At 33.8% G+C, this 19,147-nt stretch overlaps 1 protein-coding gene across 4 annotated transcripts in view; it reads right to left on the bottom strand.

Annotated features, from left to right (window-relative positions):
- Positions 1-19,147, bottom strand: part of eps8l2 (EPS8 like 2) — a 40,166-nt gene that overhangs the window by 6,089 nt on the left and 14,930 nt on the right. For 2 of the 4 annotated variants that reach the window (XM_042753406.1, XM_042753405.1), the window contains 9 exons: positions 9,149-9,213; positions 4,981-5,142; positions 3,850-3,999; positions 3,472-3,551; positions 1,471-1,580; positions 1,320-1,384; positions 1,057-1,183; positions 825-913; positions 421-495 (listed from right to left, as the gene is read on the bottom strand). In XM_042753406.1, coding sequence (XP_042609340.1) covers positions 421-495; positions 825-913; positions 1,057-1,183; positions 1,320-1,384; positions 1,471-1,580; positions 3,472-3,551; positions 3,850-3,999; positions 4,981-5,142; positions 9,149-9,213 — 923 coding nt within the window. Of the gene's footprint in view, positions 1-420; positions 496-824; positions 914-1,056; positions 1,184-1,319; positions 1,385-1,470; positions 1,581-3,471; positions 3,552-3,849; positions 4,000-4,980; positions 5,143-9,148; positions 9,214-9,382; positions 9,453-9,568; positions 9,714-19,147 lie in introns of those variants that run through there. The other 2 variants (XM_042753408.1, XM_042753407.1) reach the window with 2 other exon arrangements.

Here is a 19,147-nt window from a genome sequence, read left to right as displayed (position 1 = left end):
ATAATATATAATATACTAATTACTTATATAATTACATCTGCCAATTTTGGGGTATCCTCAAAGGTCAACATGAAAAGATGTTATTCATTTAGGGTTATTTATTTATTTATTTAGGATGATTTGTTTATTAATTTATTTATTTATTTATTTGGGATTATTTATCTTCTGGGGTTATTTGTATTTGCATTTTTAATTTTTTTTTTATTATTAAATCCAAAAAGTTGTCTTTTAGTGGTAACTTTAGCATTTATTTATTGATTTTTATTTGCATTTTTAATTCTTTACTTTTTATTAAATCCCAAAAGTTGTCTTTTAGCAGTTACATTAGCATTTATTTAGTCTGACGTAATCAATTTCTATAATAAAAGCAACAGAAGTGTATGGTGTGTTTTTATTTTGTGCATGTGTTCAGTTCCTCACCAGTTCCAGAGGTCCAAACAGGAAGTGCACGAGCTCTGCAGCGCTGGGGTTCTGGATGTGGTTCTTCAGTTTGGCCTGTAGAGGGCGCACACACACCGTCAACACACTTCACACACTCACATTATGGGCCTCTTTCATGAAACTGAGCAGAAATAAATTTGCATGCATTTCATTCATAAAACAGTTCTTACATTGTCACTTAAACTAAAAACAGTCACTTTTTGCTCGTTTTTTTCAGCATCTCATAAAATGTTTAAATTTGAGTTCAAATATTTCAGATGATCTTTTAAATAAAACCACAGCAGTTTTGCATTAGTCAAAACATTGTGTATTTATGTTTAAAAGCATTTCTTATTTTTATTTTTTTTCCAGTTTAGGTACAGTAAGAGACAGGCGAAACCCACCAGGAGATTGAAAGAGAGTTTCAGCTTCTGGAGACAGTCGATAAACTCGCCTTCTGATGGAGGTTTAGCTCGTAGAGTTAGCATTCCCTCTAAAACACACACATGACAATCATGTTAGTTTAGTAAAGCATGTAAATGTATTTACACGTGTTGCTTACCTAAGCATAACTAGCTAATAAGTGCTTTATCGAATGAATAAACGAATGCTGCGTTAAATGAAATGCATATGTACCTGCCGGTCCTCTCTTTTTGTTTTTCTTGCTCCTGTTGCGCTGGTTGAGTTGTGCGAAAGCCTCTGCCGCTTTATGAAGACGTGCAACGAAGATCTCGATGTCGTCTAGAGTGCAGTTCAGGATTTGCTGAGTGACACACACAGAGTGAAAACACACGGCCTGAGTTACAGCGTTACGTGTGGTCTGATGTAACTACGAATTTGATACACTCAATGGTTGTGTGTGTGTGTTTGTGGATATCCAGTGTTACGCAGGCACTCACCACGTCCTTTTCGATCCTCTGGGCCAGTTTCATATTGGACTCGGGGTCCTGCATGGACAGTTCATCTGAGACAAACATGCAGAGTATTTACGATCCATGTATTTACTGTAGACGTAAGCATATAGGTATTTTGCGTCTGTGTGTTAAGCACCTTTCATGTCTGTAGCTGCTACGCGACCTTTGACCCCAGGGCCAGGACTTCTAGGCTCAGAGGCCGGGATGATGCTCTCCCGTTGGCGTTTCATCTTTTCTTGGTTCATCCTGGTGTAGAGGAGAGAGAAAATGCATGTGCTCAAAAACCTAGTTTGCAGCACACGTAGAAAGTCTTTTAAGGCAGACTAAAAAGTAAGCTTTATAGGGTTAAACATGCTAAGAACCACCTAGCAATTGTCTAAAACTACTGTATATAAACACCTTAGCTTTTAATGATGGCTCATTTTGGCCAAATTATAGGCTTTGCCTTCCTATCATACAATTTGCAGAGACAAACTGCTCGTGATGAGCTCAGGTGGTGGAGAATGCGGGCAGCGGTGATTATAAATAGAACTAAATCAATACTAAAAAGTACCAAAATAGTTTGATCTAAATAAAAATGTACTATTTTACTCAATATTTGTGTATTTTATGTGAATTTCTTTGTAAGCTTAGCATGCTAAATCAATTGTGAATTTTGTCTCCTGTGCAAGTAGTACTTCAAGTTTATTTTATTTAGTATACTTAAGTAAAGTTCAAGTATATTTTTAAGTATACTTTATGAAGCAAGTATACAAATATCAGTGTTCTAGTAGTATAGTTGTAAGTGTACTGTTTCAATAATCCTTGGGACTAAATTGGCCCTCTTTCTAGTATATAAATGTACACTTTTAAGTATACTTTAAGTATAACAGTAGCAAACTTTGAGTACACAACTAGTTTACCTCTATGTTTGTAGTTTGTACTGCAATTATACTAAAAGTGAACTTATAGGTATACTGATAGTTTACTAATTAAATACTTTGTACACTTTGAAGTATAGTCTCAGTAAACTAATAGTTTAGTAGTTTTATAATGCAAGTATACTCATAAGTCTTCTTTAAGTGAACTTTACATCACACTTTAAGTATACTACTATGTCCCTATTTAGGTTTTAATTTGTATATATTTTGTTATATGAATATTTGAACATACAAAACATCCAAAGAAAGAACAAGGTATCTGCTTGTAAACAAACACATTTTATTCTAGCTTTATGCATTCTATTTTTAAACACTTTAATGTGGATAAGTTTCATAAAAAAATAAAGAAATAACATTTTGAACAAAAAGCTGAAAAATAGACTATGAATTGTATTCAGAATGATCAACACCCCAAAGCTTGACTGTAATTATTACCTCTTCATCGGTCCACATTTTTTTCCATAACGTTACAGTTTTGATGCTGTTTCATGTCAGATGATGGTGTTACATGTGTTAGTATCTGTTGTTTCTTTTTCTTCTTCACTTGTGTTTTTTGGAAATTATGTACAGAAGATGTGTACTAGCGCCCTCTACCATATAACAATGAAAACACGGATTCTAGGAGCACAAGTATAGTTAAAATATATTTAGACTTTTTGTAAGTATAAGTCAATTATACTTAAATGTCATTTTAAGTATATTTCTGAGGAGTACATAAAGCCCATTTCTGAGAAGTACATAAAAAGTAAACTAAAAGCATGCTTTCTTATTTTTAGTTTAAAAGAAGTATACTTATAGCACACTTGAATAAACTTCTTTTTCGTAAGGGTTCTCATTAGTCACTTACAATGGAGCTAGTGTGTGTGTGTGTGTGTGAGTGTGTGTGTATAGCTGTATAGTCTACTATCTCTGATGAACCTGTAACCATTTTCTTAAGGAAGAAAATCACACCTGAAGTCAGAATGTAACTAAAGCCCAGCACTGTTCCTGTAGCATCCCTAAATAAATGAACAACTATTACACACAGCAACCTTAAAGTAAATGTGGCTTTACTATCTGTTGATCCTGTTGCGTGTCTTTAGGATGTCAGTAGACGTACAGTCTGTTCAGTGGGTAGAAGTGTTGTGAATCTTGGTGTCAGTCATTCTGGCTAGTAATTAGTTATTTAAAAATCCCTCTGGTAGCGTTTGTTTGTGTCTATGAGAGCTGGGACTCACTTCAGCGTCTGCGGTCGCGTCTTCTTGCCACGTGTGTTGTCTCCCAGAGCGCTATCAATGTCAGCGTGCACCATCTCAGCCTAAAACACAACCACACACACAGATCCAGTGAAAGCAGCTCTTGATCATCGTACTGCAGGGGTTAATCGTTCAGGTATTTCTGGGAGATTATAGAGATGAAATTCACATAGGTTTGATGATTGTGATGATTATGTGTGTGAGTGTTTGTTTTGCTGTTGCTTATGGATACAACATTTCTCATAATGTCTGAAGAATAACAGCACCTGATTAAACCTAAAATACATCAAATGTCATGCATTTCAAGTACCATGACACTTTTCTTATGTCTATAAGTTTGTGTGTGTGTGTGAGTCTCACCTCCACTTCATCGCAGTAGAAGAAGTGAATGTCTGGTTTGTGTTGTTCATTGTCCTGACAGATGAGCAGAAGGACGGACGGATATCTGGTCTGGTTCAACAGCGTCTGACAATGATGGACTGTGGTCAGAGGAAAGTTTTCAAGCTCTTCCTGAGTGAAGGAAAGGAGAATTAGACCGTTAAAATGAACTTTATATCACCTAACCCTAAAATGCTTGTTAAAAAAATGATTAAAAAAAAATAAATAAAGATAAAATGCAAATCAAGAAAATTTATATTATATATTAAATGCAAAATAAAATGTAAAAAAAAAAAAGATAATTAAAATAAATAAACACAAACCTGATTCTCAAAAAATAAATGAATTTACTTGTTAATGTATCTCAGAAATGTCTATTTTATAATATTATATATATATATATATATATATATATACACTTACAAAAATAACTATATATATAATTAAATTAATTAAACTGTCAATTAAATAAATTATTTTAAAATGAAATAATTTCTGTAAGTACTTTATGAAAACACAAAAGACACTTACGACCTTCGATCCTGAAAAAAAAGGATTGCAATCATTAATGAGGTCAAAGATCTAGTAATGTCGGCATTTATGGTCATATATTACCAGAATAACGATGGCACAATCACAATCGACTCACACGGACGAAATGCTCCCTATCCAGTTATTCCAGATCAGATTACACTAGGCCATAGGGTTAGAAGAGGCTTTGTTTGATGAACAGGTGTGGAACATGCTAATGTCTTCAATCGGTTCTCATTTTCGTGATCTCAAGTGTGCGTTTTTTTTACTGAACATTTAAGATGCAAATTGGTTTTGAACTGGTAAAAACGTGGAAACCCAGTATCTTACAGGATTTTCAATAGAAAAAAATAGGCCAGAATTGACTGAAAAGGCATGACCAAGGTGACGTCAGTGCAAAGGACAGTACGTTATGATGAAAGATTTCAAAGACAAAAAATATTTCACTGCAATGGAACAATGAATCATTCACAATAAGACAACGAACACGGATTAATGAAGTAAATGGTGTGAATTTTATATTGACTTTACAAAAGTCAGTTAATTTACCCATGTGCGCACACAAGGAAAGATCCCACTCACCTTGGTCTCGCAATCCAGGAGTTTGATGGATTTGTCCGTCACCTGCAGCAGCATTTCCTGTGTCCAGATTTTGTCTTTGGAGTCCAGCAGCTTCAGCTTCTTGATCGCGTCATCTACTGTAGCAATGGACTCTGATTTATCCATGACGAATGTAGAGAGATGCTATAAACACACAGATGAGTGTGGAAGGTCATTGCTAGAGCAATGCAATGCAAACAAATACAATTCGGTTTTCACATTTCACATGTTTAAGAAGAACTGTTGCACTGTCATTTGCATGTGCATTAAATAAGATATATTAGTGCTATAGTTATGATTTCAGAGAAAATGCAAAACCATTTGACTTGCTCATTTATTCAATATTCTCTAAACAGTAAATGGCACATAATTCACTACATGTGGAAAGAGAAAGCAAAAATGAGTGCATTTAAACAGTTCCAGATAATATGGCACATTTTTAAATATATTTTGCATCCCAAATATCTGATTTTAATCATGGTTTGGATTGAGTTTGTAAACACTGGATTTCATGTGGGGTTTTTTTTCCTGTGCCGACTACAAAAACTAAACAGATTTGAGTTTCTATCCATTTTATTCCATTGCATTCTAGGAGAAAAGGCTGCGATAGAAATCTTATTAGTGATTTTCAGTGTTAGATGATCTAAAATAAACCTACATATGTTCTTTTTCTGAATGTCATTGGGTGTTGCTCTTAAAGGCATTGACTGTCATTTTGACTGAGTAAGTAATGTTAGCACACACCTCCTTATAATATTTTTATATTTACTTCAGCACTTTAACCACACCCGTGTGTGTGTGTCGGTGGGTGTGCATTTACGTGTCACAATACTATGTGACAAACAGTGATCCCATCAAAGAGAACAAATTATTCAAAGCATCATGCATGATTCATAAGCAGATTAAGTCTTGTCACTAGTTATATAAGGGAAGGAGATCTCAGCATGGCTGCCGTGGATAAACCGGGCAATCCAACACAAACACGTTTGACACGTCTTGATCAGACTCTACCCGGAAAGTGGAAAGACTTCAACAGGATGTAGTCCAACCAACTTTTAACTGCACAAAAAGAAAGTTTAACTTTGAGATGGTTGTTGAGACGTTTGCACATATACAGCCATTTACGAGAGAGTACACCAGGTCAGTGGTTTCCATGAAGCTGTTTAGGTAAACTCAACAAGAGCTGCTGTCAGTCACTTCAGATTGTTTGTTTGAGGTGACCGACTTCAGTGGGTTTTAGGTTTAGCAGGGAAACTTATTTTTATTGAGAACCACCCGTTTTTCTGTTTGGCCTATGTGTTTGTGGCGGGACTTTTATTTTGACGGCACTGAGAAAGGCAGCGCCTGAGCGCACACAGCTCACATTCTCCCTCTTGTTTAATGTCGTTGTTAACAGTTCTGTCTAATATGGATAGAAGTTTGTCTAATAATCAGATAGAACGGTTAAACAATGGAATTAATGTATACAAAAAGTATTCAAATGATTGCTTTTATATTATTAGTAATAGAAAGGCAAACATAATACTTTCTCGTTTACCGTCAGCATTAAGCAAATATGCATTTATATCATTTAAACAAATATTTGAATGGCTAATGAACATTTAATTTCATAAACCATGCAAACTTAGTCGAATCCAGCTGTGAGATACTGTGAAGTGTGTGTTTTTATCCAGCATGATCGCATGTTCTCTGTGTGACAGTCGGTCCATGTGAACTGAATTCTTTAAACTTAAAACTCGTGATTCCAAATTATGCTGTGCTTTATGCATTTGCCCACTGTCATATTCATGTCATTTTCTTTGTGTGCTGTATATAAAATGAGGGTTACCCTGGCTTTATTTGAAAAATATGATTCCCAATGCACACAAACTTCCCAGAATACTGAGTGCCCTGTTAGTTACAGTGTTTACTTCCTTTTTAATTATATTTTTATTAAATATTTATTTATTTGTGAAAAATACTTTGTTGTGTAAAGTATATGTATGTTTATTTTACACATTTATTTTTTTAATCCATTGTCAAATGATTTCAAATTTCTTAAATATAAATTAAAATAAAATTTTAAAAAATGATATCGGCTTTATATCGGCTATCCCTGCTTTCCAAGATATCGGCATCGGCTGTCAAAAAAAAAAAAAAAAAATCAGTCGACCACTACCTAAAACCACCTAAACCCCACAGCAACCACGTAATATTGCCCTAAAACCACTCAAACATCCTATCAAACAACCTAGCAACCAATTAGAATTGTCCTGAAATGACTCAAACACTATAGAAACCGCCTAGCAATGTCCTAAAACAACTTAAACATGATAGAAAACACCTAGAATTGCCCTAAAACTCCTCAAACACCCTAGCAACCACTTAGAACTGCCCTAAAACCACTCAAATACCAAGGAAACCACCTAGAATTGCCACTAAACCACTCAAACACCATAGAAACCAAGTAGAATTGTCCTAAAATCACTCAAACACCATAGAAACCACCTAGGAATGCCCTAACACCAATCAAACACCCTAGTAACCACTTATAATTGCACTAAAGCCACTCAAAAATCCTAGCAACCACTTATAATTGCTCTAAAACCACTCAAACGCCATAGAAACCACATAGGCATGCTCTAAAACCACTCAAAAATCCTAGCACCACTTATATGTATGATTGCCCTAAAACCACTCCAACACACTAGCAACGGCCTTAAGCCACTCAAATACCCTAGCAACCACCTAGAATTGCCCTTAAACCACCCAACACCCTAGCAACTCATAGAACTGTCTTAAAACCAGTTAAACCCCCTTGCAACCACCTATAATTGTCCTAAAACCACTCAAACCACCTAGCAATGCCCTTAAAACTCTCTAACATCCTAGCAACCACCTATAATTGCTATTGAACTACCTTAACACTCTAGCAACCACCCAGCAGTGCACTAAAACCACACAACACCCTAGCAACCACATAGAATTGTCTTAAAACCACTTAAACACCATAGCAACCACCTACTGTAGAATTGTCCTACAACCACTTAAACACCCTAGCAACCACTCAAACACCATAGCAACCACCTAGAATTGTCCTAAAACTACTTAAACAACCTTGCAACCATGTAAACGCCCTAGCAACCACCTATAATTGTCTTGTAACCACTTAAACCCCCTAGCAACAACTCAAAAACCCTACCAACCACCTAAAATTGCCATTAAACTACCTAAACACCCTAGTAACCACCTAGAATAGTCTTAAAACCAATTAAACACCATAGCAACCACCTACCCTAAAAGCATCCTATCAAACCTCTGCATCTTGGGAGTGAGTTCAACACAGAAAATGTTAAAATCGAATCATGAACACCACTTTCAAAACCTATAGATATTTTTGCTCCTTCGGCCAGTTCTCTGAAAAACACTCCAATTAATTAACCAAAAAAAAATAAAAAAAAAAAAAAAAAAATGACAATGATCAATAAAAAAAAAAAAGAAATACTCCCAATCTGTTTTTTTTTTTTTTAATTCTTACGTGCCTAAGCTCAGATTACTTTGGCATGATGCTTCTGACATCACAAGAGTGTAGAAGCATTCAAGACCCGATATGACTTTGGCTGGTGTGGAAATTTATTAACTTTATGCTTGTTTGAGAGCGAGAAAAAGAGATAAGAGACATAATGTAGTCTTTACAACAAGTGAAGGGTGAAAGTGAGGAAAAACAGACCAAGGAAAATAATGCGTACAGATCAGAACAAAGTTTAACAGAACTTCTCGAGTCAGCCCTGGATCAAGTTGCCATTTGATTAGCGCAACAATGACGTACATTCGCATGACTAATTCGCCTGTTCTGCTTGGGTTCTTTCAGGTTGCGTTGCATTAAATGCACCACTGCATTTTGGTCAATCGAATTTGAGGACTGGAGGTAACTGTTGTATAATGTGGTTTTCAGAACGCAGATTGCGTTATCTGCTCAGATTGAGGTTAACTCTGCCCTGACAAATCTCTGCGGTGATCAAGTGACCTGACTGCTTTATCACGATATCAAGTCATCAGTTGAATCACGTTAAATATTAAACCAAACTCTCGGTGGCGAGGTTCAGCTGATCAACAAGCTTAGAAGGAAGAAGCAGAATTAAAAGAATCAAGAGTTTAGAATCTCGCTCACCTGCACATGGTATTGCGACGTCTCTTGCATGATGATGTTTGAGTTTGAGTACTTCTTTCGTTGCTCTGAAAGAAACAGAGACACAGACATAGACACATGAGACCATATTCACAGACTTGCTAGAGGACAGACGCTATCTATGTTTCCTCAAATGTAAAGTCATATTTTTTGAGAGATAATTAAGCAACGGATATAAATACTCAAGTTTAATGTTCAGACAAAACTCAAACTAACCTGGATAGTGCCACATTTTGGACCGTCTAGATCACTTAAGCGAGATGTTTTATGTACATGAACAGAAAAGCTGATAAAACACCAGTCAGCATTTACATTATGAGCATGAAACACCAAGACGCAACAATACAGTCAAAATTAGATAATTATTAAAAAAAACCTTTTCCTAAAAATTCTCACTCCTACCTTTCAAAGCAATGAATTTAAATTCAACTTCCTGTCTACAAATCTGCGTTAAACATCTCCATGATTTGACAGATTTGTAGGCTTCCAGCAGTAATGCTCCGAACCGATGGACTTACAGACAGGAAATGTTCTGACAGGCTGGGAAACGTATTTCACCTGCCTCTTTTATTCGAGGTCAAAGGTCAAACAGTGTAACACTTCCTCCCTCCGTCTATGGCTTCAATATCATATCGCTGTTTGTTTTACAGCAGTCCTATAAATCAGCTCACCACTGCGTGTTTTACAAAACACTTGACTTCACGTTTGCTTTAGCTTGTTACTGGATCAACTAGAACCTACATTTTACTTGCTCTTTTAGTTTCAGGAGAGTTTTGATTGCAAACTTTGAGCAAGTTTGAGCCGTTCTTGAGATCTCGTCTGACCTCTTGAGTCTTTTTGCGAGGAAAAACATTGTACGCAAACACTTGACGACTGCAGTATATGGCTCTGTTAAGGTTTAAAAGGCTTTTAATGGACGTATTAAGTTTAGTTCAAGGTTAAAAAGCAGAATCAAAGGAGATTCTCTCTTGAAAACATGTTTTGGCATCTCTATGTTTACGATGTTCTTTTGCGGTCTAGTTATGACTCGCTGTAAGAATGCTGATAGCAAAGTTAGGCTTAAAATAGTTACATATGGATGGGCGGAATGTTGTCATGGTTACTGAATGTTTTTGAGGGTTGTCAATGGCTTTGGCAATCAAATGTTATTCTGGAAATATGAATGAATCACAGCAGCTGATGACTAACTGTATACGGAAAATAGTGTGGAATGGATATGAAGTGGCATCAGAGGGAAAGAAGATGCTTGTGTACAGTATTACAGTATTACTACTGCTGACACACACAAACACGTGTGTGTGTATTTTTATATATATATATATACACACACACACACATATATATATATATATATATATATATATATATATATATATATACACACTATAATTTCATAAATGTAATATTTAACAATAATTTAACTATTATTTAAAAATAGAAAAAATATGAATGTTTTTTTTTTTTACTTTTTATTTTTGTCTTATTGTTAATTTAAAGATTTGAAAGACTTGTCTGCTCACCAAGGCTGCATTTATTGGATCAAAAACACAGTAAGAACAGTAATATTGTGAAATAGTATTTCAATTTAAAAATAACTGTTTTCTATTGCAATATATTTTAAAATGTAATTTATTCTTGTGATCAAAGCTGAATTTTCAGCATCATTACTCCAGTCTTCAGAAATCACTCTAATATACAGGTTTTTGATTATTATAAATCTTGAAAATAATTGTGCTGCTTAATATTTTTGTGTACGTTTTTTTCAGGATCCTTTAAATAGAACGTCTAAAAGAACAGCATTTATTTTAAATATAATTTTTTGTAATATTGTAAATAAATGTCTTTACTGTCACTTTTAAACAATTTAACACATCCTTGCTAAATAAATCTATTATTTCTTAAAAAAAAAATCTTACAGACCCCAAACTTTCAAACTGAAGTGTATACAGTACTATACACGGTAATATTTGATTTAATATACAAAATATATTTGCACAAAAATGACATACCATTATTGCACTAATATATACAGTTAAGCAAAACGAACACATTTTGTCATGCCAGTGAAGTACATTAAACTGAAACTGAATTGAGGTAGAGGGTCATTGCTCTGTGTGGATCTCTGGGGTTAAGTGACCAGAGCTAATCATTACCTCTAAATGAGCACATGTTCTTATCAGCTGCTTTACGGGATCACATATCAGAGGTACATTCTTTCACACCCCTCCTCCAGCACATCCTCCCCGTATCTCTCTCTCTCTCTCCCTCCATCTCTCCAGGAAGTCGTCTTCACACTCCTTCTTCTCTTCCTGCTGGATGGCCAGACTCCTAACAGTTTGGACTGCGGCGTCTTTGTGAAAGTCGAGCTGAGTGCATGTGTTATTCATGTCTGACATTTACTCCAAACGCTTCGCAGCTTGTCGACAGCTCACAACGAGCGAGATCTAAACATCACACGGGACGAACTCCAGCCTAGCACGATTCTGAGTCATTGATAATTGTCGTGCTAATTTAACACTAGCAATTAAACTTGCACTCAGATGAACCTCAATCAACTTTTCTGGAGCTCTACCAAAGAAAATCACCAATGTCATTTCTTTATTATCTCATTTGTATCTCCTAGACAGCAATGAGAGTACACAGAGGTTTTGTCTTCTTATTTTTAACTTGAGAAAAAGATCCCAGCAATTTAGAAAAGATCTCAAAAGTGTCTCAAACTGGGCTCTGATACTAAAGTCTGACATCAGATCTGGAGATCTCAACTTGAACTCAAATATTGCTCATTGCATGATCTGAGTGAGTGAATCATTAAATGATTCACATTCATTTTATAGCTCCTACTGTAAAGCAGCTACTGACTCATTTGTGACTATTTTTATTCTTCTTAAGGAAATTTAAGAGAAACATTTGAAACAAATTTATTTGAAGATAAAATTAAATAGAAATGAAAGAAAATAGAAATGAAAAAAATAAAATAACATCTTAGTATTAAAATCAACAATTTTCTCTTGCAAATATTATTTTTACTCAGTATTTTTTGTCTTTTTTCCAGTAAAAATATCTAAACATTCTTAAATCATTCTTACTTCAGATGCTAAATGACTTCAGATAAAAACTCTTTTCTATAAAAAACATAATAAAAAAATAATTTATTATATAATAAAAAAAAGAAAGAAAAAAATCCAACAATGTAATAAAAAAAAAAAATTTTATAGCATAAAAACACGTAATTTTGATAAGGAAATTTAAGATATACAAAAGCCTTGTTTTCTAAAACATTGCTGCTTCTCAAGTAAATGTATCTAGATTCTAGATGTTTCACTGAAGAAAAAATATACTGAGCACATTTCTTTTTAATATTTTAATAAGTCTTGTTTTCTGAAAAAAAAAGTCATTTTAGTAAATATATATTGATTTAAGAATGTTTAGATGTTTTACTGAAAAACAAAAATACTGAGTAAGATTTATTTATTTATTTATTAATTGCAGTGTTAAGCTATTTCTTGTAGATTTTAGGTCTGACTGAAAGTATGACAGAAGTACATTTCTTCTTCTCACAGTATTTACACTTTCCAACCTCAGTTTCCAACCTGATGACACTTTACAACACATAAACTTCAGTTTAAACAAGAATAAAAGATGGCCTTCGGCAGAAAATCTCTCCGCCGGAAACCTTTGACCCTCAAACAAGTATATCTGCTCTCTCACACACACACACACACACACACACACACACACACACACACACCATCAGGCAAGCGCTGTCCTAACGTGACTGCTGGAGGTCCTGTAACACAATCTGTCTCACCTCTCTGTCACTCAGCGTCTCTCACCTGTCTCTCTTTCACAACATGCACAACTGTCTTTCTCTGTTTGACTTTTGTTCTTCTGTGGAACACAAAAGATGATGTTTTGAAGAACTTTAGGGTCCAAACAACTTTAATTTTATTGCATATACATATTTCAAATATATCTTCTTTTGTTCTGCAAAAACATTTTGGAACGACATTTTGGATCATCACTCCGTCTTCAGTGTCACATGATCCTTCAGAAATCATTCTAATATGATGATTTGCTGCTCAAAAAACATTTATTATCATTTTCTATGTTGAAAACAGTTATGATGCTTATTATGCTTATAGAAATCATGGTATTTTTTAAAATAGAAAATAGAAAGTTTTGTAACTTTACACATCTCTTCACTGTCACTTGAATAAAAAAACAATAATAATAATATAGTGTATATTTAAGGTTTTTTAAATTTTTCAACCATCTGTCATGTAAAGATATTTTCCCCATTCCTCATAGTCCTGTCAACATTTTTAATAGTTACATATTCTTTTTCCTTCATAACTACATGACAGAGGTAAAATAGGTTGCAAATATGGTCTCATGTCACAAACAGCAACGATCTACATGAACTGTTGCCATCAAGACAAAACCTGTCTCAATCCACTCTGCAGGAACAAGCGTCACCTGTCATGATGCTGCCGTGACAAACGGCTACAGTGTCCCATCTGGAAACAATTCAAGGAACACCATCTGTTACACACGGGCCGCAACAACCACAACTACAAACACACACAGCATCCTCTGTGCTTACAGTTTTAAAGCAACATTCTAACAAGCACAGTCAATAGTATATATATTAAAACACAGGGGTTTTGCATTACTACGCGGTTGCTAGGGTGTTTTGGGTGGTTGCTACCGTATGGAAATTTGTCATATGGCAAGAGTGACCTCTAGCCATCACCACCACAGATCGTGACCATCCGAAAATGGACAGAAGGTGAAAGCAAATTAGAGAAGAATTGGAAAGCTATAGAAGCCCTTTTCTGCTATGGGATAAAAAAATAAGCAGTGGGTAATTGCAACTTTTTTTTATCTTGCAATTCTGAGAAAAAAGTTGTGGGATATAAACTCTTCTGATAAGTTTATATCACACAATTCTTTTTACATCTCACCATTTTAAGTTTATATAACATTTCTTAATTTCTTATTATTCTTAATTTACAACTCACTATTTTGAATTTACATCTCACAATTCTAATTAACATCTTGCAATTATAAGTTTATATCACATAATTTTAAGTTTACATCTCACAATTCTAAGTTTATATCCCAGAATTCTACATTTTTGTCTTGTGTCGGCACCGATAGCCTAGTGAGCAGTGCGCTGACATATAATTCCATTGCATTGCAGACGTCCCTAGTTTGAATCATGGCTTAAGGAACTTTCCCGATCCTACTCCCCTCTCTCACTCTCATTTCGCTTCCTATCTACTCTATACTATACTCTATACTATCTTAATAAAAGGCAAAATGCCAAAAAAAATCTTTAAATTTGTCTTGTAGTTCTAAATTTACATCTCACAGTTCTGAATCTACATGTCGCAATTCTCCATTTACATCTCACAATTCTACATTTACATCTCACAATTCTAAATTTATATCTGACAATTCTAAGGGTCTATCTTGCGATTCTAAGTTTATGCCCTGCAATTCTACATCTGCATCCCGCAATTCTAAATGTACATCATGCAGGTATAAGTTTATATATCAGTTCTAAGTTTACATCTATCAATTCTAAGTTTACATCTCGCAATTCTAAATTTATATCTCACAATTCTAAATTTACTTCTCGCCATTCTAAATTTACATCTCACAATTCTGTTTAACATCTAGCAATTCTAAGTTTACATCTCGCAATTCTAAATTTATATCTCACAATTCTAAATTTCCATCTCGCCATTCTAAGTTTACATCTCGCAATTCTAAATTTATATCTCACAATTCTAAATTTACATCTCGCAATTCTAAGTTTATCTCAGTTCTAAGTTTACATCTTAAAATTTTAAATTTACATCTCGCAATTCTAAATTTACATCTCGCAATTCTAAGTTTATATCTCAGTTCTAAGTTTACATACTACAATTCTAAATTTACATCCCACAATTCTAAATTTTACATCTCGCCATTCTTAGTTTACATCACGCTATTCTGTTTAACATCTAGCAATTCTAAGTTTACATCTCACAATTCTAAATTTCCATCTCGCCATTCTAAGTTTACATCTCGCAATTCTAAATTTACATCTCGCAATTCTAAGTTTATCTCTCAGTTCTAAGTTTATATCTCAGTTCTAAGTTTACATCTTGCAATTCTAAATTTACATCTCGCAATTCTAAATTTACATCTCGCAATTCTAAGTTTATATCTCAGTTCTAAGTTTACATACTACAATTCTAAATTTACATCCCACAATTCTAAATTTACATCTCGCCATTCTTAGTTTACATCACGCTATTCTGTTTAACATCTAGCAATTCTAAGTTTACATCTCACAATTCTAAATTTCCATCTCGCCATTCTAAGTTTACATCTCGCCATTCTAAGTTTACATCTCGCAATTCTAAATTTACATCTCGCAATTCTAAGTTTATATCTCAGTTCTAAGTTTACATCTTACAATTCTAAATTTACATCTCGCAATTCTAAGTTTATATCTCACAATTCTAAATTTACATCTCGCAATTCTAAATTTACATCTCACAATTCTAAATTTACATCTCGCCATTCTAAGTTTACATCTCGCAATTCTACGGTTATATCTCAGTTCTAAATTTATATCTCAGAATTCTAAATCTACATCTCACAATTGTAAATTTACATCTTGCAATTCTAAGTTTACATCTCACAATTCTAGTTTATATCTCATAATTCACCTTACAATTCAAAGATTGTCTTGCAATTTTGACTTTTTTTCTCACAATTCTGAGTTTACATCTTGCAATTCTGTTTTTTGTTGTTGTTTGTTTCCATCACAGATAAAAATATGCAAATTGCTTTTTGTTTTGATTTTGTAATTTCACAATTCCAACTTTTCTTCTCAGAATTGCAAGTTTATATCCTGCTACTGTAAGATAACATTGTGACTTTTTTCATAATTACAAGGGATAAAAAAAAAATATTGTGAGTTAAAAGAAATCACAATTACATTTTTTTTTATCCCATCAGGGAAAAAAGGCTTCCATAGAAAGAAGACTAGATTTAACATATTACATTACTTTTTACAGGAGTCCAGCACTCATAATGCTATCCTGAGCCAGTCAATCTTAACAGACAATGTCTTTCACTCATTTATCTGATGATGTGATAAGTGTGTGGGGTTTGAAGCATTCCACCTCATTTGCATGGCCTCTTTGCGTGCATGACTCTGATTATTTATTTTTTTTTATTTTTTTTTTATTTTTTATTTTTGCATGGACTGGTTTGCAAAAGGCTTATGGAAAGTGAGGTTTAAACTGAGTACACGACACAATAAAACCAAACCACAGGAACAGATTTAAAGGCATGGCTCAGTGTGTATGAGCAAACAGAAATGTGAACCTTTGCAAGAGCATCAGGTTTGACTCTGCATGTGTTCATTCATGTTCCCTTGGCAGGATTGTCTACCGTCCCATGGGTCATTGCCAGAGTGCAGAACACAAAAACATAAAAACATGTTGTGTCTGTGATGTAAGACTCGGGTGCATAAATGCACACACACATAAACACATGAGTGACTTGCACAAAGCCTATAACATAAATACCCTGGTCATATTTCATTCCAGTTTCTAAAGACATAATAAATTATGATTTTCATGAGGAAAATTAGGTTTATTTTGATTGTGACTTTTCTATGCTACTTTTATTTATTTATTAAATCAATGCCAAATATTTTTAATCTCATTACCGCAGTGCAAAAAAATAATTGCAAATGATTTTTATTAATTTACAACCCCATATGGGGGAAAAAAAACTCAAATCATCTTGAACATGAGATCATGAGAATTATTTAAAAAGAAAACATCCAACTGTATGGCAGTAATGAGAATTTCATTTCACTTTTTGCATTATGATTATGAAAATTTGGTAAATTTTTTAAAATCAGAATAGTCATAAAATAAAAATATATATTTAAATTTAAAAATACAGTATATTAACAATATTTTGCATTGTTATGAAAAGTTATTTTTCAAACAATCAATGCAAAATATTTTTACTCTTAATTCTGTAATGCAAAAATAATGACATATTATTTAATATGTTTGATCGCTTGTTAGTTAGTTTATTTATTTTAAAAAAATACCCAATTGCATTACAGTAATGAGATTTTGAATCTTTGGTCGCAAATGTGCTTGTCATTAATTTTTTTTATTTTTTTTAAATCTAAAATAGGCTTTGTGTTTTTTTTTAAGCAAAATATAAGTTATTTTTATTTTCTCATGAGTTTGGGTTGAAATATGAATTGGACATGTTCGTCTTGAGCTAGTATTACTGTACAGTAGGTGAACACCTTCCAAAACCCATCAGTCAACTGTCAAAACACTGTCACTGTTTCTCTCTCGACCTCATTACAATAACCCATCAACCAAGGTTCTTTAAGAATTTGAGTTTCTAATAATTCATAAATATTACATTTAGGAAGGCAGAAGCAGAAAGGATCTTTCTTGTCTTCTGCATGCTGCCCTCCCTTACTTTCATTCTCGTTTTCTCTAAAGCTCAAAAGCCTCTTTTATGTACATGTCAGACTGGGTTAAGCATACACCCCCTTTTTCCAGACACACCCGGCTGGGCACAGAGGCAGACTGTGTGTATATTTAGGACGAGACGCACACACACCTACAGTAGTAGTCATGACAGCAGGCGTATAACAAACACCCTGCTCCATGCATTCATTTAAAGTTACCATTATTCAAATTTAGCACTCATGTCTCCACTATTCACACTAAGAAATTCCATTTATGATTATATTCCCCATATTATATTATATTCCCAAAAGTGTTTTAAAATTACTAAAAGACACCAACTGATTTAGAAAAGTCTGAATTGTGAGGTAGAAATTTGCAATTTTGAGAGAGATTTGTTTTTATATATAAAATTGCAGTTTAGAGGAAAAAATTCTTAATTGTCAGATATAAATATAATTCAGAGAAGAAAGGTTTGAATTGTGAAAAATAAATTCATAATTCTAAGAAAAGTCTAAAATGTGAGGTATAATTCATAATTCTGACAAGAAATGTCTGAATTGCGAAGTAGAAATTTGCGATTGTGAGAAAAAGTTTACATTTTGAGATATAAATTCATAATTCTATGAAGAAAATTTTAATTGTGAGAAATTAAGGAAATGTCTAAATTGTAAGATATAAACTTGCAATTGCAAAAAAAAATAAAAAAAATCTGAATTGTCAGGTATAAATTCTGAGAAGAAAAGTCCAAATTGTGAGATTAAGAAGTCAGACTTAGCTTTATATTTATTTTGTTGGCAGAAACAAGAATAAAAACAGAATTGCAATATCAGAATTCATAAAGAAGCCAGAATTGCAAAATGTACATTTGTAATTGTGAGAAAAAAGTTGCAATTACCTTTTCTTTAATTCTTTTAATTCTTTATTTTTTTTATTACCCTGCAAAAATAAGCTTCCATAATTTTGATATTAACATTTTTTAATTGTTCATAATTAAAGTAAACTATGATGTTAAACCTTTCATTCTAAAACAGATAGCCAGGGCTGATCTGATTGGTTAAATCCTGCTTGAAGTCCTTGTAAAATAGCTGCTATACTGTTTTTCCTAAACCAACATGCCCTGGCCGGGATTTCTAAATTGACTTAAATTGCTGTTGTTGTTTTCTTTGCTTTCTTATTGTTTTCATATTTACTCATACATACTTACTAAGGTAATGACTAAAAAGTAGTTTGACAAATAGCATGCAGGCATTGTACACAATCGACCAATCAGTGTGTGCCAGAAGGCAGGATCTACAGAGAACAGTCAAATGCAAATACACATAAAATTAACGTATGAGGACTGTAGAGAGACTGCCGATAAGGAAGAAAAGCCCAAATCCAGACATTTTAGCCAGTTTAGGCCAGGATGTGTCTGGGAAAAGGAGATGTAAGGTCACCCTACATGTGACCTACATCAACTGAAGCCTAT

The sequence above is a fragment of the Cyprinus carpio genome, chromosome B25 (assembly GCF_018340385.1).
Source record: "Cyprinus carpio isolate SPL01 chromosome B25, ASM1834038v1, whole genome shotgun sequence".
Taxonomy (NCBI): domain Eukaryota; kingdom Metazoa; phylum Chordata; class Actinopteri; order Cypriniformes; family Cyprinidae; genus Cyprinus; species Cyprinus carpio.
Note: the sequence above shows the minus strand (reverse complement) of the source record. Positions and strands in the feature narration are given on the sequence as shown.